Below are 15,930 nucleotides of genomic sequence, written 5' to 3'. Positions count from 1 at the left end.
AAGGAAGTTAAAGCAAATGGACATGTTTCTGCTATTAACAGCTCCCTTACTGCCTCATAGTGGCAGGTGCAGAGTGAGGCATGCAGGAATGAGTGCTGTAACGAGGTGCGAGAAAATATCTGTGTGGAACAGAGTTTTGCACACTGGGTCTGGAAGAAATGAATCCCTAAGGACTCCCGGAAGACCACCAAACTGTTTTTCTTCTCTGTTTTTCTTTTCTTCTGCTCTGAAGCACAGGGATAGTGTCTGTATGTATTTGGGAAGTTAATTTGACAGACTGTTTTTAAAGGAAAACTACTGGAACTGTAGTTCAGACTTTGACACAAGAAGGCCTTACTGGAGATGGGACCAGAAGGACAGAGAAGGACTTTTCCAAGAAAGACTCTCACTTTTTCTTGAACAGAAAATAACACAAGTGCAAGTTTAGCAAATAAAGGCTAAACCTCCTGGCAGAGTGTTTCTTTCTCAGCTTTGCAAGCTGTCATGTCCATGCCAACACACTAGACCTCCATTTAGCAAAAGCTGTTGCAGCCCATGAGTGGGTTCTTCATTTGTGCCGAGCTGTGGTATAGTTCAACTTTACTGCAAAGGAACATAAAAAGCATTGACAAGCGGGGAGCCACAGGAAAAAAAACAAAACCAAAACCACTCCCATGTCCAGAGTAAACGTTTCATTGAGTAAACCTCTTCATCACTATTGGTAAGTTCTTAACAGCACATTTTTTGCTCTCTCAAATGCCTGTTGCACGGCAGCCCATTGCTTTACAGACCTACCTTTCCCAAGGTAGCCTTAGGGGCACAATGGTGTCCAGGTTATGAAGTCTGCAGTCTAGGCTGATTTTTCAGAAAGCAGTCAGCTCTCTCCCCCGCTGAAGATCTGCACCCTCTAGGACAGCAACCGTATTACAAAGCTAAGCAACCCAGGAGCGACACTGAGTCAGCCAAAAAACTTGCCTTTTGAAACTGTGATCACATACAGACTAGTATCCCCAAACATGAAAGTTGAACTTAATCTCAAGACTTTTACACAGCTGAAGACTGAAGAAAGCGATTTCCTTTTTCTAAAGGTTCGACGAGAGCACGGTGTAGCTGTGAGATTTTCTGTAAATACTGCCCTTAGACAGGAGGGCTCCCAGAAGCAGAGATTCCACTATATGCATTTTGTGCCAGATATACAGACTCTGAAAAAGGTAAATCACTCTGTCAGCGCTGACTGGCTTTTATAGCACTTTTGCTGCTCTGCTATACTTTGTGCTGTGGTATGATTGTCGGGTAACACTCCCCACAGAGGCGTGAGGCAGTGGAAGGAGCCCTTGTTTACTCCTGAAGTAGCTCCTCTTCCCACATCTTATTTGATATAAAATGAAGTTCACTGCTGGTGTTAGGGATCTCCCTGTGAGAGGCTCTTCCCTTTAATTATGCAAACACAGCACCTACCAATGCTGAGCAAGGCTGGGCCACCGTGTGCTGCCAGCTGCTCTAACACACATGCACAAAAATTCTTTCCTTTCCACAAACCTTGTAGCTGAGAGAAAATAATTACAGGCAGGAGGGATACTAAGGTGCAGCAAAAAAAAAAAGGAGTTTGCCTGAGGCAAAGGAACAGCAGAAAGGAGGACAGAAGTTCAATTTCCTGATTGCCAGCCCGGCGTGCAGCTCACTGCACTGTGCTCTCTATGTGCCCTTGCCCACCAGTGCACCTGTGGGATTTCAGGTGGGAGGCACTTTGGGAGGGGTATAGTGCTGAGACAGAGTGATGGAGAGAGGGGGCTGAGGAAAGCCAGAAGGGAAGAGCCTGTACCTAGAGGTGCGCTGCTCCTCTTGCAAGCCGTCAGGCTGGGATGCATTGTCCCCTCTCTTCTTTCTTCCCCTCCCAACCCAAAGGAAGTCCTTGCAAGCCAAGCAACAGTGCAGCAAACAGAGCATGGTTCAGCTGTAAAGAGTTTGAGCTTATTCCTCCTAGGGGGTGGGGGAAAAAAAATGACACGTTATGGACAGGCAGTGTAATGTCTTACGACATCCATGCTCAATCTTCCCCTCTGCATGGAGCCGAGTCCCATGCTTCAAGGCTTGCATGAAACTGTGGAGGGAAACAATAAGCTTCCCTTTTCTCCTTTTCTCCAGATCACACTGATGCAAAATGAACAAAGCACAGCAGTGAGGAATGATAGCTGGGGAATCTTTGTTCCCTGTGGTAGATCAGGCTCACAAGCACCTGCCTGATATAGGAAACAGGCACCATCTGCTCTTCTGTTGCCATTTACTTAAGGGCTGACGGGACTTCACAAAATCCAATGCAGTGTGTTAAATAACCAATTTTAGCAGGCACTGGGTTTTCCCCAAGGAGTAACAGTGTGGCACTGCAGGTTTACTAGAAGCACTCCAATTCTTGCTGGCAGCAGGCATCTGCTGTCTGATTAAGATTTGCAGGAGTAGGTCTCCAGTGGCCAGTTTCAACATGGATTTAACTTCACCGAGGTCAAAGGTATAACTTGAGGGAGGAACTTTCTCATCCAAGATCTTTATTTAATAGCAGCCTGCTAATTATGACTGAGTGCTGGGCTCCTGGCGAGTCCCCTGCCAGCCCTCAGACATTAACTGCTGGCTCGGGGGCCATTTGCCGGGGAATGTCCTAGCAGAGATGGTGCTTTGTGCCTAAGCTGCTCTGCTGCTGCTGCCTGAATTGCCTGAATGGTTTTTGCATAGCGAGGCTGTGAGAACTGCTGCTACCGAGGGAGAGATCTTCATCTTTTCTATTGTTCAGTCTTTTGTCTGGTGACACTTGTGGATGCATTAGCCACAGCCAGTATTTTTTCCTCTCCTATTTTTATATTTTTCAAAGGGGTAGGCAGGGGGGTGGATAGAGCTTCAGTTATCTGTTTGGTGGGTGGTGGTGGTGGTTTGGTTTTTCTCTTTCTCACTGTTGGAGCAGATTCACTGCTGGGCTGGGGTTATTTCTTTGCACAGTTCTCTTTACACACTGCAGATGTGGATCTTAGTTCATGAAACTGCACTTATGTACTACTACTGAATGTGTCGTCTTGGTCTGAGTTAAATCCTGTCCTCAGTGGCAGCGTTTTGCCCTTCAGAGTAATTCCTCCAGTGAAAATGGTGTAACCTTCCAGATTTACACTCCTGAGAGCAGAATTTAAGCTTGAATTTAAGCTGCTGTCTTCCTGGGTTTCTTTACTGTCAGCTAAATATGAAGCTGTTAACCTGTGGTTAGGAAAGGTGACCAGAAAGCACAGAATCCAGGCGTGCAGGTTAATGAAACTTATCTGTCCATGATATGTAAAAACAGGTGATTTCTGCACGGATTTAAAATGGACCAGTGGGATATAAGCTGCACACAGCCACTAGACAATACATATTTTATACAGTGCACCAGAGAGAGCTAAAGAACACATTGATCAGATGTGCAACATTAGCGAAGAACTGAAGCTGCAAGTAATATCATATTGAAAGCCAAGCTTGGTGGGGAGGGTTGGAGGGTTGGAGAGAAGGAGGGAAGAGGAGGAAGGGAATGAGGTGAAAGGAATGGAAATCAGATCCCTTGTCAGTAAACTGGCTGCATTTTAACTGGGAGGTGCTGTGGTTACAGAGAACTCGAGGGATGTGTAGGTGATGATAAAGGAAAAGAAGCTGTGCTGAAACATTACAATTACTGCAGGATTGGACCAGGCTCATTTTACTCTTATGTTTCTAGCTGAAACTCTAAGTATAACAACAGGAAACCCACACTAGTAAAGTGAAAAAGGAGAGAGGAATTCAAGGTGGAGAGATGTACGGAGGTGGATTACACCTGAAATGAAGCTCCCCGTAGAGCTATCAGTGCAAGAGGAGGCACTGGCAGAGGGAAGGAGCTGTTGTTTGCTGATCTTGAATAAATGTCAGAAATACAAACACACGTTTTTGAAGTGTAAAGCAGGAGCTGGTCTCACAAAGGCATCTGTTTGCTGACAAGGCTTGTGACCACAAATGGAGTATTGTCTTTTCCAAAGGCAAGAGAAGAGAGACAAAGAAAGCGTGGTGTGAAGGAGTAGGCTAGGGTTATTTTTCCACCAATAGTACCGCTAACAGGACAAGATGACATGTTCACAGCACCAGGGCTGGATGCTAACCTGCTTTCCCAGAGAGCTGCACTGGGGACTGTCTGCAGCAGGACAAAGAGAAGGCGCAGACCCTCTGTTGGTATTTGTAGCTGAGGTGTAAACAGGCATCCAGCAAACCCAGACCCATGTACCAGAATTGCAGTGCAGAGACTGAAAGGCCTGGCAAAATACAATCCATCCGATCCATTAGAAGAAACAAGGAAGCCCAGATAACTTTCCCTATGTCATAAAAAATAACTGCCTTTGTACACGGATAAATTTCTCTTTAAAATAAACTCAAACAAACACCAAAAACAGAAGAGAGAGAGAAGCAGGTGGCACTCTGAATTTCACATCGATCCAAGCAGCTGCTTGGAAGAATAAAACTGTAAAGGCCAAAGTTTTGCCGTGGGGAGTTAATGTGCCACAGTAGGGAGGAGCACTGGAAGACAGTGTTTAAAATCTGTATCACTGATGTGGGAGCATTCTTGCCAAAATGGTACACTGTAGCTGTTTCAGGTAGGTGCAAAGTACCAAGCAGATTTGTTCCCATAGCACAAACCAGAAGTAATACATGGAGTAGGAGAATAATTAAAAAAGAAGAGAGATACGATCCCCATTTGGATCAAGCACTGAGTCTCAACATAAGTCTATAAAAAATATGAAAAACTCTCAGCAACCTGAAATATAAGGGTTTGTTTTTTTAAATGAGCCTCTCATGAAGCAATGACATTTTGATGAGACAATTTTCTCATTCCCAAAAGGCAGAGTAGACAACTGGGCCTGACAGTAATTTCAGACTTCTACCAAAATAGAAATGTGTTAGCTCTGTAAAAGCTATGGCCAAGAGGAGCCTGTGAGGTATGGGTGGCATGAGTGTAGCCATATATAGTATACATGGACGCATCTGTATCAGCTGCATCTCTGACCGAGGTCTCTGAACATGGCTCTGACATAATTTACGACCCTGTAACTGTGTTTCCCTGGTGATCTGTAATCACTGCTGGACTGGGACTTGAAGGAGCTGGGAGGGAAATTCCCCGTCTGCCATGCATGTCTTGTCTCCCTGCCAGGGCACGCCAATTAACCTCTGAGTCACAGTGGGATTTCTTTATTCATCCGGACTATTACCACATACTTTGGTGAACCCCAAATGTCTTGCATGGTATGAGGCTGCTTCACATGGACACGGGATCACAGCTGGGCTGTCACCTCAAAGTTTCCTCTTGATGGGGGTGAAGGGTGCTTTTCCTCCAGTGAGACTGCTGTAAGGATGGGTTTGCCAATGAATATAAAAAGCTGAGGTTTTCACATGCATTAGAGGGCAAGTGGAAACACTTGTCCTTTAGTTTCTTGGCTGCGGATAGTTTTTCCCTGCTCCAACTGCCTGTGTGCCATTGGCATAAAAAGCAGCTTCAGAAGTGGAGAAGTGAGTGTCTCCTGCAGGGCTGTGGGAGGGAAGAGAAGGCTCTTTCCAGTGGCGATGGGAGCAGGATTAGGGCAACCCCAAGAGCTTTTGATAACCTTTCTGGTAAACGGCACTTAAAATTACTGCACAGTGCTCTTCTGTTGCCAGGTGTGCTCTGGGCACTGGGTTCCCTTTGCTGCTCAGCTCTGTGAGGCAGCATGGACAGGCAAAACCTACGTAGGTATTTTGGCTGGGATGCCTGCATGTTTTGTAGGAATCGTGCTTTCCCTCTGCAGCCTGCACTCATGGGACTTGTGGCTTAGTCTTGGCAGCTCTCAGAGGCTAAAGTAGAAGCCTGAATGGATCAGACTGAAGAGTCTCTGCCACCAGCAGTGAGCAGTTAGTGTGGGCTGGGCAGGGAACCAGACTGTTGCTTCCCTGGAGAAGTCTCCTGAAATAACCATAATCACACATGTCTGTAGCATCAGCTGTCTGCTCACTGAAGGCCCATGATGAAGGTCCACCTGGCTTAGCTCCAGCCATGAGTCACCAAGCCTGGGCCAGCTGGGAGCAGCCCCCAAAAAGGTATGAACTGGGGCTGGGAAAGCATGGATGTGTTCTGCCCTGGGCCTGCCTGCCTTCCCCCATTAAAAGTGCCCCCATAAAAAGGTCCCTCATGCAGCCTGGTGGGATGACTAAGGCATTGGCTATTGCGAATTCAGCTGCAGGGAAACTCTCAGGAGCCTGGAGAAGCTGGGCTCATAGCAGCACCAGAGGTTTGTATGGGGAAATTAAATCCCATTTACTCCTTTCTGAAGCTTTTACTGGACTCTGGCATCTGGTTGCAGCTGCAATGCTTATGATCATGGCTGCGAATGGGGACATGATTTTAGGGGTTCGAGTGAATCTGTGCAGGACATGCAGGACATACAGGACAAGGGCATCCGCCACAGAGGGCAAAAACTAGAAATGCCTAGCACTGCCACTGCGTGCTTGCTGCTCGCAGAGGTTACAGTGCCCCCAGAGCAGCAGCCTGCATGAAAGTCAGGGGTATCTAGCATTCACTCACCATCTCCTTTGCTTTGCAGTACCTTGAGAATGACAAGGAAGATCTTCACCAACACCAGGGAGCGATGGAGGCAGCAAAATGTCAACAGTGCCTTTGCCAAGCTGAGGAAACTCATTCCCACCCACCCGCCAGACAAAAAACTGAGCAAGAATGAGACACTCCGTTTAGCTATGAGATACATCAACTTTCTTGTCAAGGTCCTGGGAGAGCCAGGCCTGCAGCAGACAGCAGTGGCAGCACGGGGCAGCATCCTGGAGTTCTTCCAGCAAGCCCCATGCTTGCAAAGCATGGAGGAGCTGACACTGATCGAAAACTGTGGTGTCTCCTCTCCTGGCATGAGCAGCAATACAGTAGAGTGTTGGTCAGAGACATCATCTCCCTAGCAGACAATGAGACATGCAGTCTTGGTGTTAGTCTGATAGTCACCCTCTTTTTGCAGTATCTGTGGGTTGCTCCTCTATGTATTGTGATTATTTATTTATATTTATTACTGTTTCATTTGGTATACATTTTTATTTAATAGGAAAGGAAATCCTTGGTCAGCCAAATACCTGGAAGACCAGACAGAGAATTGCAGCCCCTGGGAACTTGGAAAGGCTCACTGCTGTCACAGCAGAGTCCAAGCCAGAAGGGCCTTCTGCCCTGATCTCCTCCATAAATCAGGCCATAGAAATTCACCCAGTGTTTCTGTCAGGGGAAGAGATTATTCTCCCATGCTATTTCAAGGAAACACTACTGAGCTTAAGAATGATGACTGCACCACAAAATTTATCCAAGACAGACATTTGGCCTTGGTAGTGAGAGATTTTGAGAGATGTGATACTTGCCACAGTCCTCCACCAGTGGTTCCAGGGGCTAATTACACTCACCCTTAAGCCTGTGAATCTTGTTTCCAGCTTGATTCTTTTTTTTTTAAATTTAAGTCCTAGCCCTTGAACATGGCTACACCTTTCTCCATCAGACTGGAGAGATCCCTAGTGTCAGAGGAAAACGCTATTAAACAAAATTAAACATTAGATAAAAGGAAAAATGCCAATTTAAAACAAAAGACGACATAGTCATAGATGAACTTCAGTGTGTTCAACAGGCAGAGTAAACCTCCTCTGTAGCAGTGACAGTGTGCATATAAACGAAGCTGGTCAGCTGCACTCCAGCTGCCTTAGAAGTCCATCAAACAGGTTGGTAGCTAAGTGTCTGTTCTTCAGCAGCTGTAGCGATGCAGGATGTCCTGTTTTTGGGAGGGAGGTCCCAGGAGAAAGGCCTCACTGATGCACTGTGAAAACCTTCATGGAAACACCACTGAGCAGTGTGCCTTCCTGTGCCGGGGTGCAGAAGCAGCTGGAGCATGTCTGGGCCTGGCAGAAGGTGCTGGGCATGCACCACTGGTGCACTGCAGTGCCCCTTCCGCGCAGGGCTGTGTGCCACGGGTCTTGGGCATTGAGTTCCTGAACCAGCCCTGCTTTTGCTGCTGTGGGAGGCAGAATCAAGCTGCACACATCCTTGCTGTCACCTGTAAGACCCTGGTGCTGTGATGCTGGTCTGCATGAAGTTGGTTGTCTGCCCCAGGCAGGGTACCAAGACCATGGACAAGACTAAGGGCATGCTACCTGCGTACCCAGCTGACTGCCTTTAAACTCCCTGCTTTTGACTGCTGCAGTTGAGGTTTCTCCATCTGGACACTATCCCAAATGGGCTGAAGGAGCAAGGTCAAAGAGATTGGTGTAAATATCTTCCACTTGATTCAGTGGGTCAGTTCCCTGTAGGGAACGGCAACCACCATACTGTAGGTGTTTAGATGATAAGCAGGATGAAAAGAGGTTTCATGAAGGTGACCATTGTGCGTTGTTGCCCACAATTCAATTTAATTTCCTGATTGAGTTATAACCTGTGCCAGCAGAGGTCTGGACTGCTCATGCAAGTTATAAAGCTGCCTAGACCAACAGAAGAAATGACACCAGGTTTAAGTAGAATAGATACTTCTTCCACCGACACAGGTCCTTTTGATTTCTATGTGGACCAAACTACATGTCAATGCTTAGAAAAGACAACTATTCACCACTGGTGAAGAAATGGAGCTCCCACATGCCAAGGCATGTCCCTGGGCTGTTTCTGTTTATTCATGAGACAATGAGCTGCCTTCAGGAAGCAGAGATAGGGTTGGTACACATAACACGTACACCACTTCTTCATGAGGGGATTTGGCACCCAGAGCTGAGCTGCTTTTTAAAGCCTCACCAACCATCAAGTGCACCAAAGAAGCCAGGGCTGGCTCCTGCTAAGCATGTATTGGGCTGTCCTGTGCATTGACAAAGACCATGGTCTGACAGGAACACAGCTCACCCTGTCCAGGGCTGGTGCTGTAAGGTACAGGCGTGCCAGTGGACAGATTTTGACCAAAAGAAAAAGCAAAAAAAGTTGAAAGGGTTCATGGGGATTTGATTTTGTTTCTGAACACTGCTAATCTTCAGTTTGCTTATCCCTGCACTTCTGAGCTGTCAGGGCTGAGGACTGCACTGGAGAGCAGCTGAGTGGAAACGCACTAAGAGACTTTTGCACAATTCGTGAAATCAGTACTGCTATCTCCCTGCGTCTGCCCACTTTAATGTTACTGAATGGAGTCACAGCCTTGTCTGCACAGTGCCTCAAAGGTAATGAGCCAAGTCCTCCTCCTAGCTTTCTGCTGACTTGCTGGGAGTTATAGCAGGATAAATTAGTCCAAGTAAATCAGAGCACTTATAGGCAAGGTGTGGTGATGATATTTGGTGTATCAGCCACTTGCTATCCCAGGAAACAGGCGTCACCAAGTCAAGCCGAAACATCTTGTGAGCAGACTTATTGTCCAGAGAAGGGGAAAGAAAACCTGGCAATTTTGTAATGTAACATGCTTGTTATGTTTTCTATCCTAAAAAGCTTCCCTTCTTGTTATTGCTTTGGTTCATATCAGTGCTTTTTTCTCCTTTCCATTTAGGAGCTCCCTACTCTCATGTTCAGCACGTATTTCAGTAGATCTATCTACCAAAGATTTTTTCTTTTTGGTCAAGTTTCTTCTTTGTGTTTTGTGGATTTCTTATCTGCATGATCATGCACAAATGCAGTGTAACTGGTCATATTTTGTGCTATATGATGTTATGGAACATCTAATATATTCCAAATAAATTATTTAAGAAACTAATCTTCGTCTTTTTAAACTTCTCTAAAATTTCATTTTACATTTGCATACCACTTGGCAGAGGATACCAAAAACATTACAATGTAATTTCCAGTAGAGAATTGTTCTACTGTTCAGCACCTATGCAAGAGTCTTGATGTTAGAAACAACGTTATCAGATGATGAAGAATGAGAGGAATTCTTTGTTTATTACAATTTCTTACACTTTCTGGTTGAATTGTATTTCTGTCCACATGCTAAGAATATTTTGATTAGATCTTGAAAAAGATAGATAAATAAAACTTCATTGTGCAACACTGTTACATTTGTCTTCCAAATATTCACAACTCAAAAGAGTATAATCAACTCCATTTTAAAAAGCAGAAGTCAACCAAAAGAATTAATTTGGACTCTGATTTGAGTCTATCATTATCTGAAGATATTCAGACAGGCACAACCTACAGGTTCGGACTGGAGTCCAGGTTCGGATATAAAAACTCATCCAAAGTTGAGGGGAGCTTAGGATGTAAAGCTGCTCTTTCTGGCTAACATCTGGTGGGAACAACCTAATCCCCAATTCAAAATGAAGCTGGGAGAGGGAGAGGAAGCACTGGGATGACAGATGCTGAAGTTGTGAGGAAAAGACAGGAAACCACTGGGACACAGGGCCAGTTTCATTTTCATGCTTAACTGGATGTCTCACAGCCTTGACACTGCTCTATGATACACCACGAGAGGGATTTCTGCACAATATGTGTCTGAGAAAGGTATTGTCTCAAGAGATTATATATAAAAGTCATGAAATCAGCGAATGTGAGCTTCAAAATATGTATCTATACTAAGCAAGGCAATGCCACCTTGGAGAGGACCCTCTGCTTACAGCGGGTAATGCCAAATTAATTTAGTATGCTCAGGATCATGTGGCAATGCCTCCTCTGGAATTGGGCACGGTATAGCCATGTTAACATGGTGCTGTGCTGTCAGATAATGGGACCTGTGGCACGGAGACGTACCAAGTCATTTGGAGCTGTCTGAAAATGTCTCACATATGTTGTAGCAGTGGCAAAAACCTTAGTATAAATGACAAAAACATCCCTAGTATTAAGGTCCCTACTGAGTCTCCTAGTTGTAATTAGCAGTGCTAAATAGAGTTGTGTGAATAGCACTTTTTTTTCCTTTTATAATTTTTTTGGTAAGGATATGGCTGTCAATATTGCAATGAAGACCAGCTAAGGTGGTATTTTCTAGAAGCATCTTTGGTATCTCCTGATACAAAAGGCATGATGCAAAGTTAAAAGAGTCATGGATCCCCCCAACCCACAGTACTCCTGACCTGCACAAAGGGTGTGAGGTGTCCTCCCATGCCTTTGTGATGCAGAACTCCCAGCAAGACATTCCCCCCAGTGAGAATTTCCAACAGGATCAACGGAAGGATATAGCTCCACATTTCAGGTCAAATGAGGATTACTTTCTTCAGAGGCTGGGTGCTAGGAGACAAGTGCCACTCTTCAGCTATCACAGAACCTAAGAGAACTGATGCCAGGAGAGGCGTACACTGTCCTTAAAAGTAACCCATACATCACCAGGAGCAAGCCTGCTGTGCAGACTGCTCTCCATCATGTCCACTTTCTCAGTATCATCTCCTTTGTGGCTATGGAGTGTAATTGAAATTGGATATTTGGGTTGGGTAAGGAAAGAAATATATTGCAACTGTGTCTTGCAAGGACGCTGTAGTTTTGTGCATGAATCTTGTTAATGGTCAGCCTGTCGTTATAGGACAGGCAGGTCTGCAATCAGCATTTTTGCCTGAGATTTGGTGGGTACGCCTAGTGCTGCACATTACACAGCAAAATCCTAGATGTGCATGGTGCCTTGTTTTTTTCTGGAGTGTTGCCCATGCCGAGGAAGACTTTGTGGTGAGCCATGTACTCAGCAGCCTTGTTAGTTGTACTGAGTCTAAATCAGGGAGGAGGAGGGTACAATGAGCATAGCAGAGGGATATTCCCAGGATTCCTGAGCCAGACAATTTAAATGGCAAAACAGAATTGTTTTAGGACACTAAGATCCATCCTAGCATCTTGCTCTAAGCAAGAAGCAGAAGCTGCAGGACTGATGTGTTTCAGAGACATACGATTCATGAACCATTTAGTAATTTATCTTCCAGTATCTAACTGGCTCCCACAAATTTCTTTGCTGCTAGGGAATGATACGCAGTGACCATGGCTAAAGTAGTGTGAGCAAGGCAGATCTGACTTTTGTTCTTTGAAGGCTGGGTGATGAAAGGAGGTGGAGAGAATGGGCGACTTAACTACTGACCTGTGGGTCAGGGGTCACTTGGGAGCCAGTCTTAAATCTAAAGGTCATCAACAAAGTGACAGAGTCTAAATCTGTCACTTTTCAGGAGTGTAACTGTATTTTTAATACAGCAGGTGCTGAGAGAATCAGAGGGGGGAAGGTGGGTGGAGAAAGCAACTCCCACAAGTATTTGAGTTACAGAAGGTAGAGATTGCCCTGTATCTGGTTGATACATGCATCTGATTGATTGAATTTATTCATTATTGTTCTGTCTGTAAGCCACGGGTAGCATTTTCATTGCATTCTGAGTTGGTCCAGCTCTTCTGTATAAGAAAAAGAGTTAGTCTCATCCCATTGTATTCTCCCCCCCAGCCCTTCCCAAGTGTGCAAATGAATGCACATTCCATCCCTCCACAGTTTGTTTTGCTGCCATGGACTGCAAACCCAACAGTGCACAGCTGAGGAACCTGCGATAAGCCTCTTTTGGGAGTGTCTTTTGGAAAAGGGACCCCCCCAGGCACTGAGAGCCAAAGAGAGAGGCAAAGAGCAACCAACCTTTCTATGGGTACATCTTCCCTGCTAAGCATCAATGCCACAAAATAGCACAGATGTGGCTCAGGATGAAGGGCAGAAAGAAGTCAATGAGACTCCTGTGCATCTCAGCATGGACTGCACTGGGCCTCAGATGAAGTATCCAACTTTTATGCTGGCAAGTGATGCAGAGAGGTATTCACAAGCACAGTGCAGGAGAGGTTTCATATGCACCCACCTTTGTCTCCCATTACAGCTGGCTGGGAGCACAGTGAACAACACTGAATATCTCAGACCTGGGGAAGATCCCTCACTTACTTTGAAATTCCCCAGTCTGCATCTTGAAAGACAGACTCTTTCTTAGGTAGCCTAAAACCTTAATGGAAAGCTAAAGGATGACGGCCCACAGTCAGCAAGTCTCTAAGGGGGTGTTCTGCCTCCACCCCTGGGTGTAGACAACATTTAGTGTTGATTTTCTCTTGGTGACTGTATCTGGCAAACCCTGGTAGACAGCAGTGCTCAGTCCTGGAGCTGAGAAAGGCTAAGAGCAGCCAATATTGAATCTCCCTTCAAATCACAGCACAATTACTGTGCTCTGATACATAGATGTACAACCAACCAAAACATAACTTACAGATTCCCCCAACTCAAGACTACACCACATTAAATTCAAGCTATAAAAAGGTTTACACTTACTGGAAAGACCTGAAGACTCTCTGGAGGAAACTACAATGCCTTAAAGCACCTTGAGTAGAGGCTATTAGACCTAGCTAACCACAGAAGCTCAGGCCAGCTGACTGTGACCTGAAGTGTTTTACTGCCTGTAGGTTAAAAGGTGTTTCAGAAGGGAGTATCTGGACTTGCTAAGAGTCTCTGCAGTGATCTCTATGGATTTAAAAGGCAAAAAGTCAGTTGCCAGTTGAGGGTTCCTGACAGAGCCAGTGAGCGTGGCAAGTTGGACTTGCCAAAAGCACTCGGTGCTGGCACAGCCCGCTTGGGTGGGAAACGTTCCCACCACTTGAATGGGAACTGAAATAACTCAATGTTGAAGGGAGCTGCCCACTCTGGCTCTTCCTCCTGTGCTACGCTGCAAATGTTTTCCCTAAACATTTTCCCTGTTTTTTCAGGCACAGAAGAGCAGCCAGCTGCTGTCTGGTGAATATGCCTGTTGGACTGTGTTTGGCACAGGACAGCCCAGTCTCAAAGGCCACATGTCTGCATAGACATGTGGAATGTAAATGGGTGTTCCCCAGCTCACAGATTTGGAAGTGAGGGGAGAAATTCATGGCAGGTAACTTCAGCAGCATAATTTTACCTGATGATTTTGAACTGAATAGCTGAACAGATTAGAAAACATATATATATATATATGTCTGTCTGTCTGTCTTTCTATCTATCTATCTGTCTTACCCTGATCATCTCCTTGAGTCCATGTTGACCTTCACTTAAGGTCACATGCAAAGGGAAAACCACAAATTTTGCCTTTAAAATCAAAACTATTCTTCTTTCAGACTAAGGAAAAAGAAAAATGACAAGAATGAAAACAAGACAAATTGTCAGTAGAAGTGGGAGAAAGTGTGTAGGATGGTTCTTCCATGTCTGACATACCTGGATGAACACTACTGTTGTTGTAGGGGGGTAGACTTCTTCTATATTATTTATCTATATATCAACTACAGAAAACAGAACACCACCACCTTGCTTCTATTATGTCTAACAAGTAAGTCAAACTGCCCGTTAGGTAACTCTGAAAGCCCTGATACAGTGGCTCCTATTAATTTCAAACATTTCCCAAGAGTATAGGCTGCTGAACCAATACAGACAAACATTGATTATATGTTTTTGATTATCTAAATATTTTTCATGTTCCCTTAACAATATAGTTGTAAGTTAATTGCTTATTTCTAAAGTCAAAGAAATGACAATGCTGTTAAAATAATAGTAAAAAAAAGTTTCTTTGCTTTTTATCACAACTTCATCAGTTAAATACTTCCAGCAGTTCTCTGCCATGTGCTGTTAAGGTAAATCAGACCAAAGACAGTATTTTTTCTTGAAAACTGCAGGTTCAAGTTAGCCAGGGGCTTGTCATAAATACTGCCTCAAAGCTTGACTTATCCTGACATTTATGTTTGCTTTTATCCTCACTCAGTGAAGTACTGAAAAAGGCTAAGGCTAAGGCTGTCAGTAAGACTCTTGATCTTGAGGGCTCAACTTGAAACATTTTAGGATTGTCATGACTGGTTTTTGGGGTGCTTATTTTCTAATCTCTGTCCATGCATGCTTTTAAGATACCTCAGAAAGACAAGGATGACTGGTCAGGAATTCAGCTGGAAGAGCAGGCAGTGTGGAAGCAGCCTTGGAAGGTATCTGAAGATTTTTTTAAAAGCAGGCACCTTCAAGTCATTTCATCTCATGTTCCTGAATACACAAGCATAGAAAGCCCCTAGCTGCTTTTAAAACATGTGGCTATGGATTTGAGTCTCGAGTCCTCTGGGAGGGTTATTCTCCCAGCAAAGGCAGAAAGGAGAAAATTAGGGCAGGCACTAAGGCAATCAAGCAGATTGTTTACTACTCTTAGCCATGCAAGCCCACCACAGAAAATGCCCAGGGAAAAAAAAAAATCAACCCAGCCCCCTGCCCCTAACCAGTTTGCTTTTTTCCTACCATGTTTCTTATCAGTCTCCTGCAGAGACTCTAAAACTCTTATCTTGATAGGCCAGATTACCAAACTGATCTCCTCTCTATGATAAATAGGAATCAAACGATGTTTTCCCCGTCAGCAAACCATATATTCCTTGTCCAATTAATTAAATTAATAGAATCCCTCCTCTCCTCTTTTTTCCCCTCCTCTCCTCTCCATCCCAGCTCTCCTGTCATCCTTTCTCTGCCTCCTTACCTTCCCCCCGATTAATTCCTATGCTTTAATACCATCTAAGAGTCCTTAGTGAGAAGAGGATCTGCTTGCTATGCAGGTGCAAGTTTTCAGCACCACAGCACAACAGCAATACCACCCCCTTCTGCCCTCCTCAGGGCTTCTCTTTGTGAACCACTTTTTCTTTTTCTTCCTTTTCAGCTCCATGCAGAACAACCCCATGCAGCTAATCTGATTATGCTAATTTGTACTTCATGAACCCAAAGACTGTAAGGGGATCTGTGGAGGGCGAGCTGGGCTGGGGATGAGGGTGGTGAGGACAGGAGAAGAGGGTGGGGGGGGGCAGACACAGACAATGAGTTCAAGTCAGTTAACAAAAAAAGCTGTCTGTATTGCCAAACAAAGCACACTCTGGGTAACCCCTTGCTGCTCTTGACAATTTAGAGTGTCCCAAACTGGCCTGCACTACTGAGCAGAAAAGGGAGCACAGCGAATATGCAACGAAGGGGCACAATG

General features: G+C 45.0%; 1 protein-coding gene across 1 annotated transcript; it reads left to right on the top strand.

Annotated features, from left to right (window-relative positions):
* The first annotated feature begins 6,594 nt into the window (after positions 1-6,594).
* TAL2 (TAL bHLH transcription factor 2) lies at positions 6,595-6,951 on the top strand. Its single transcript, XM_009815224.2, has one exon. It carries the CDS (start codon positions 6,598-6,600, stop codon positions 6,949-6,951), a length of 354 nt encoding a protein of 117 aa, XP_009813526.1. The 5' UTR covers positions 6,595-6,597.
* Positions 6,952-15,930: the final 8,979 nt, after the last annotated feature.

The sequence above is a fragment of the Gavia stellata genome, chromosome Z (genome assembly GCF_030936135.1).
Source record: "Gavia stellata isolate bGavSte3 chromosome Z, bGavSte3.hap2, whole genome shotgun sequence".
NCBI lineage: Eukaryota > Metazoa > Chordata > Aves > Gaviiformes > Gaviidae > Gavia > Gavia stellata.
This window is presented reverse-complemented; position numbering and strand designations above follow the sequence as displayed.

Excerpts from the sequence above, each read along its gene's own strand:
- TAL2 (XM_009815224.2), top strand. The coding sequence starts at position 6,598 with ATGACAAGGAAGATCTTCACCAACACCAGGGAGCGATGGAGGCAGCAA.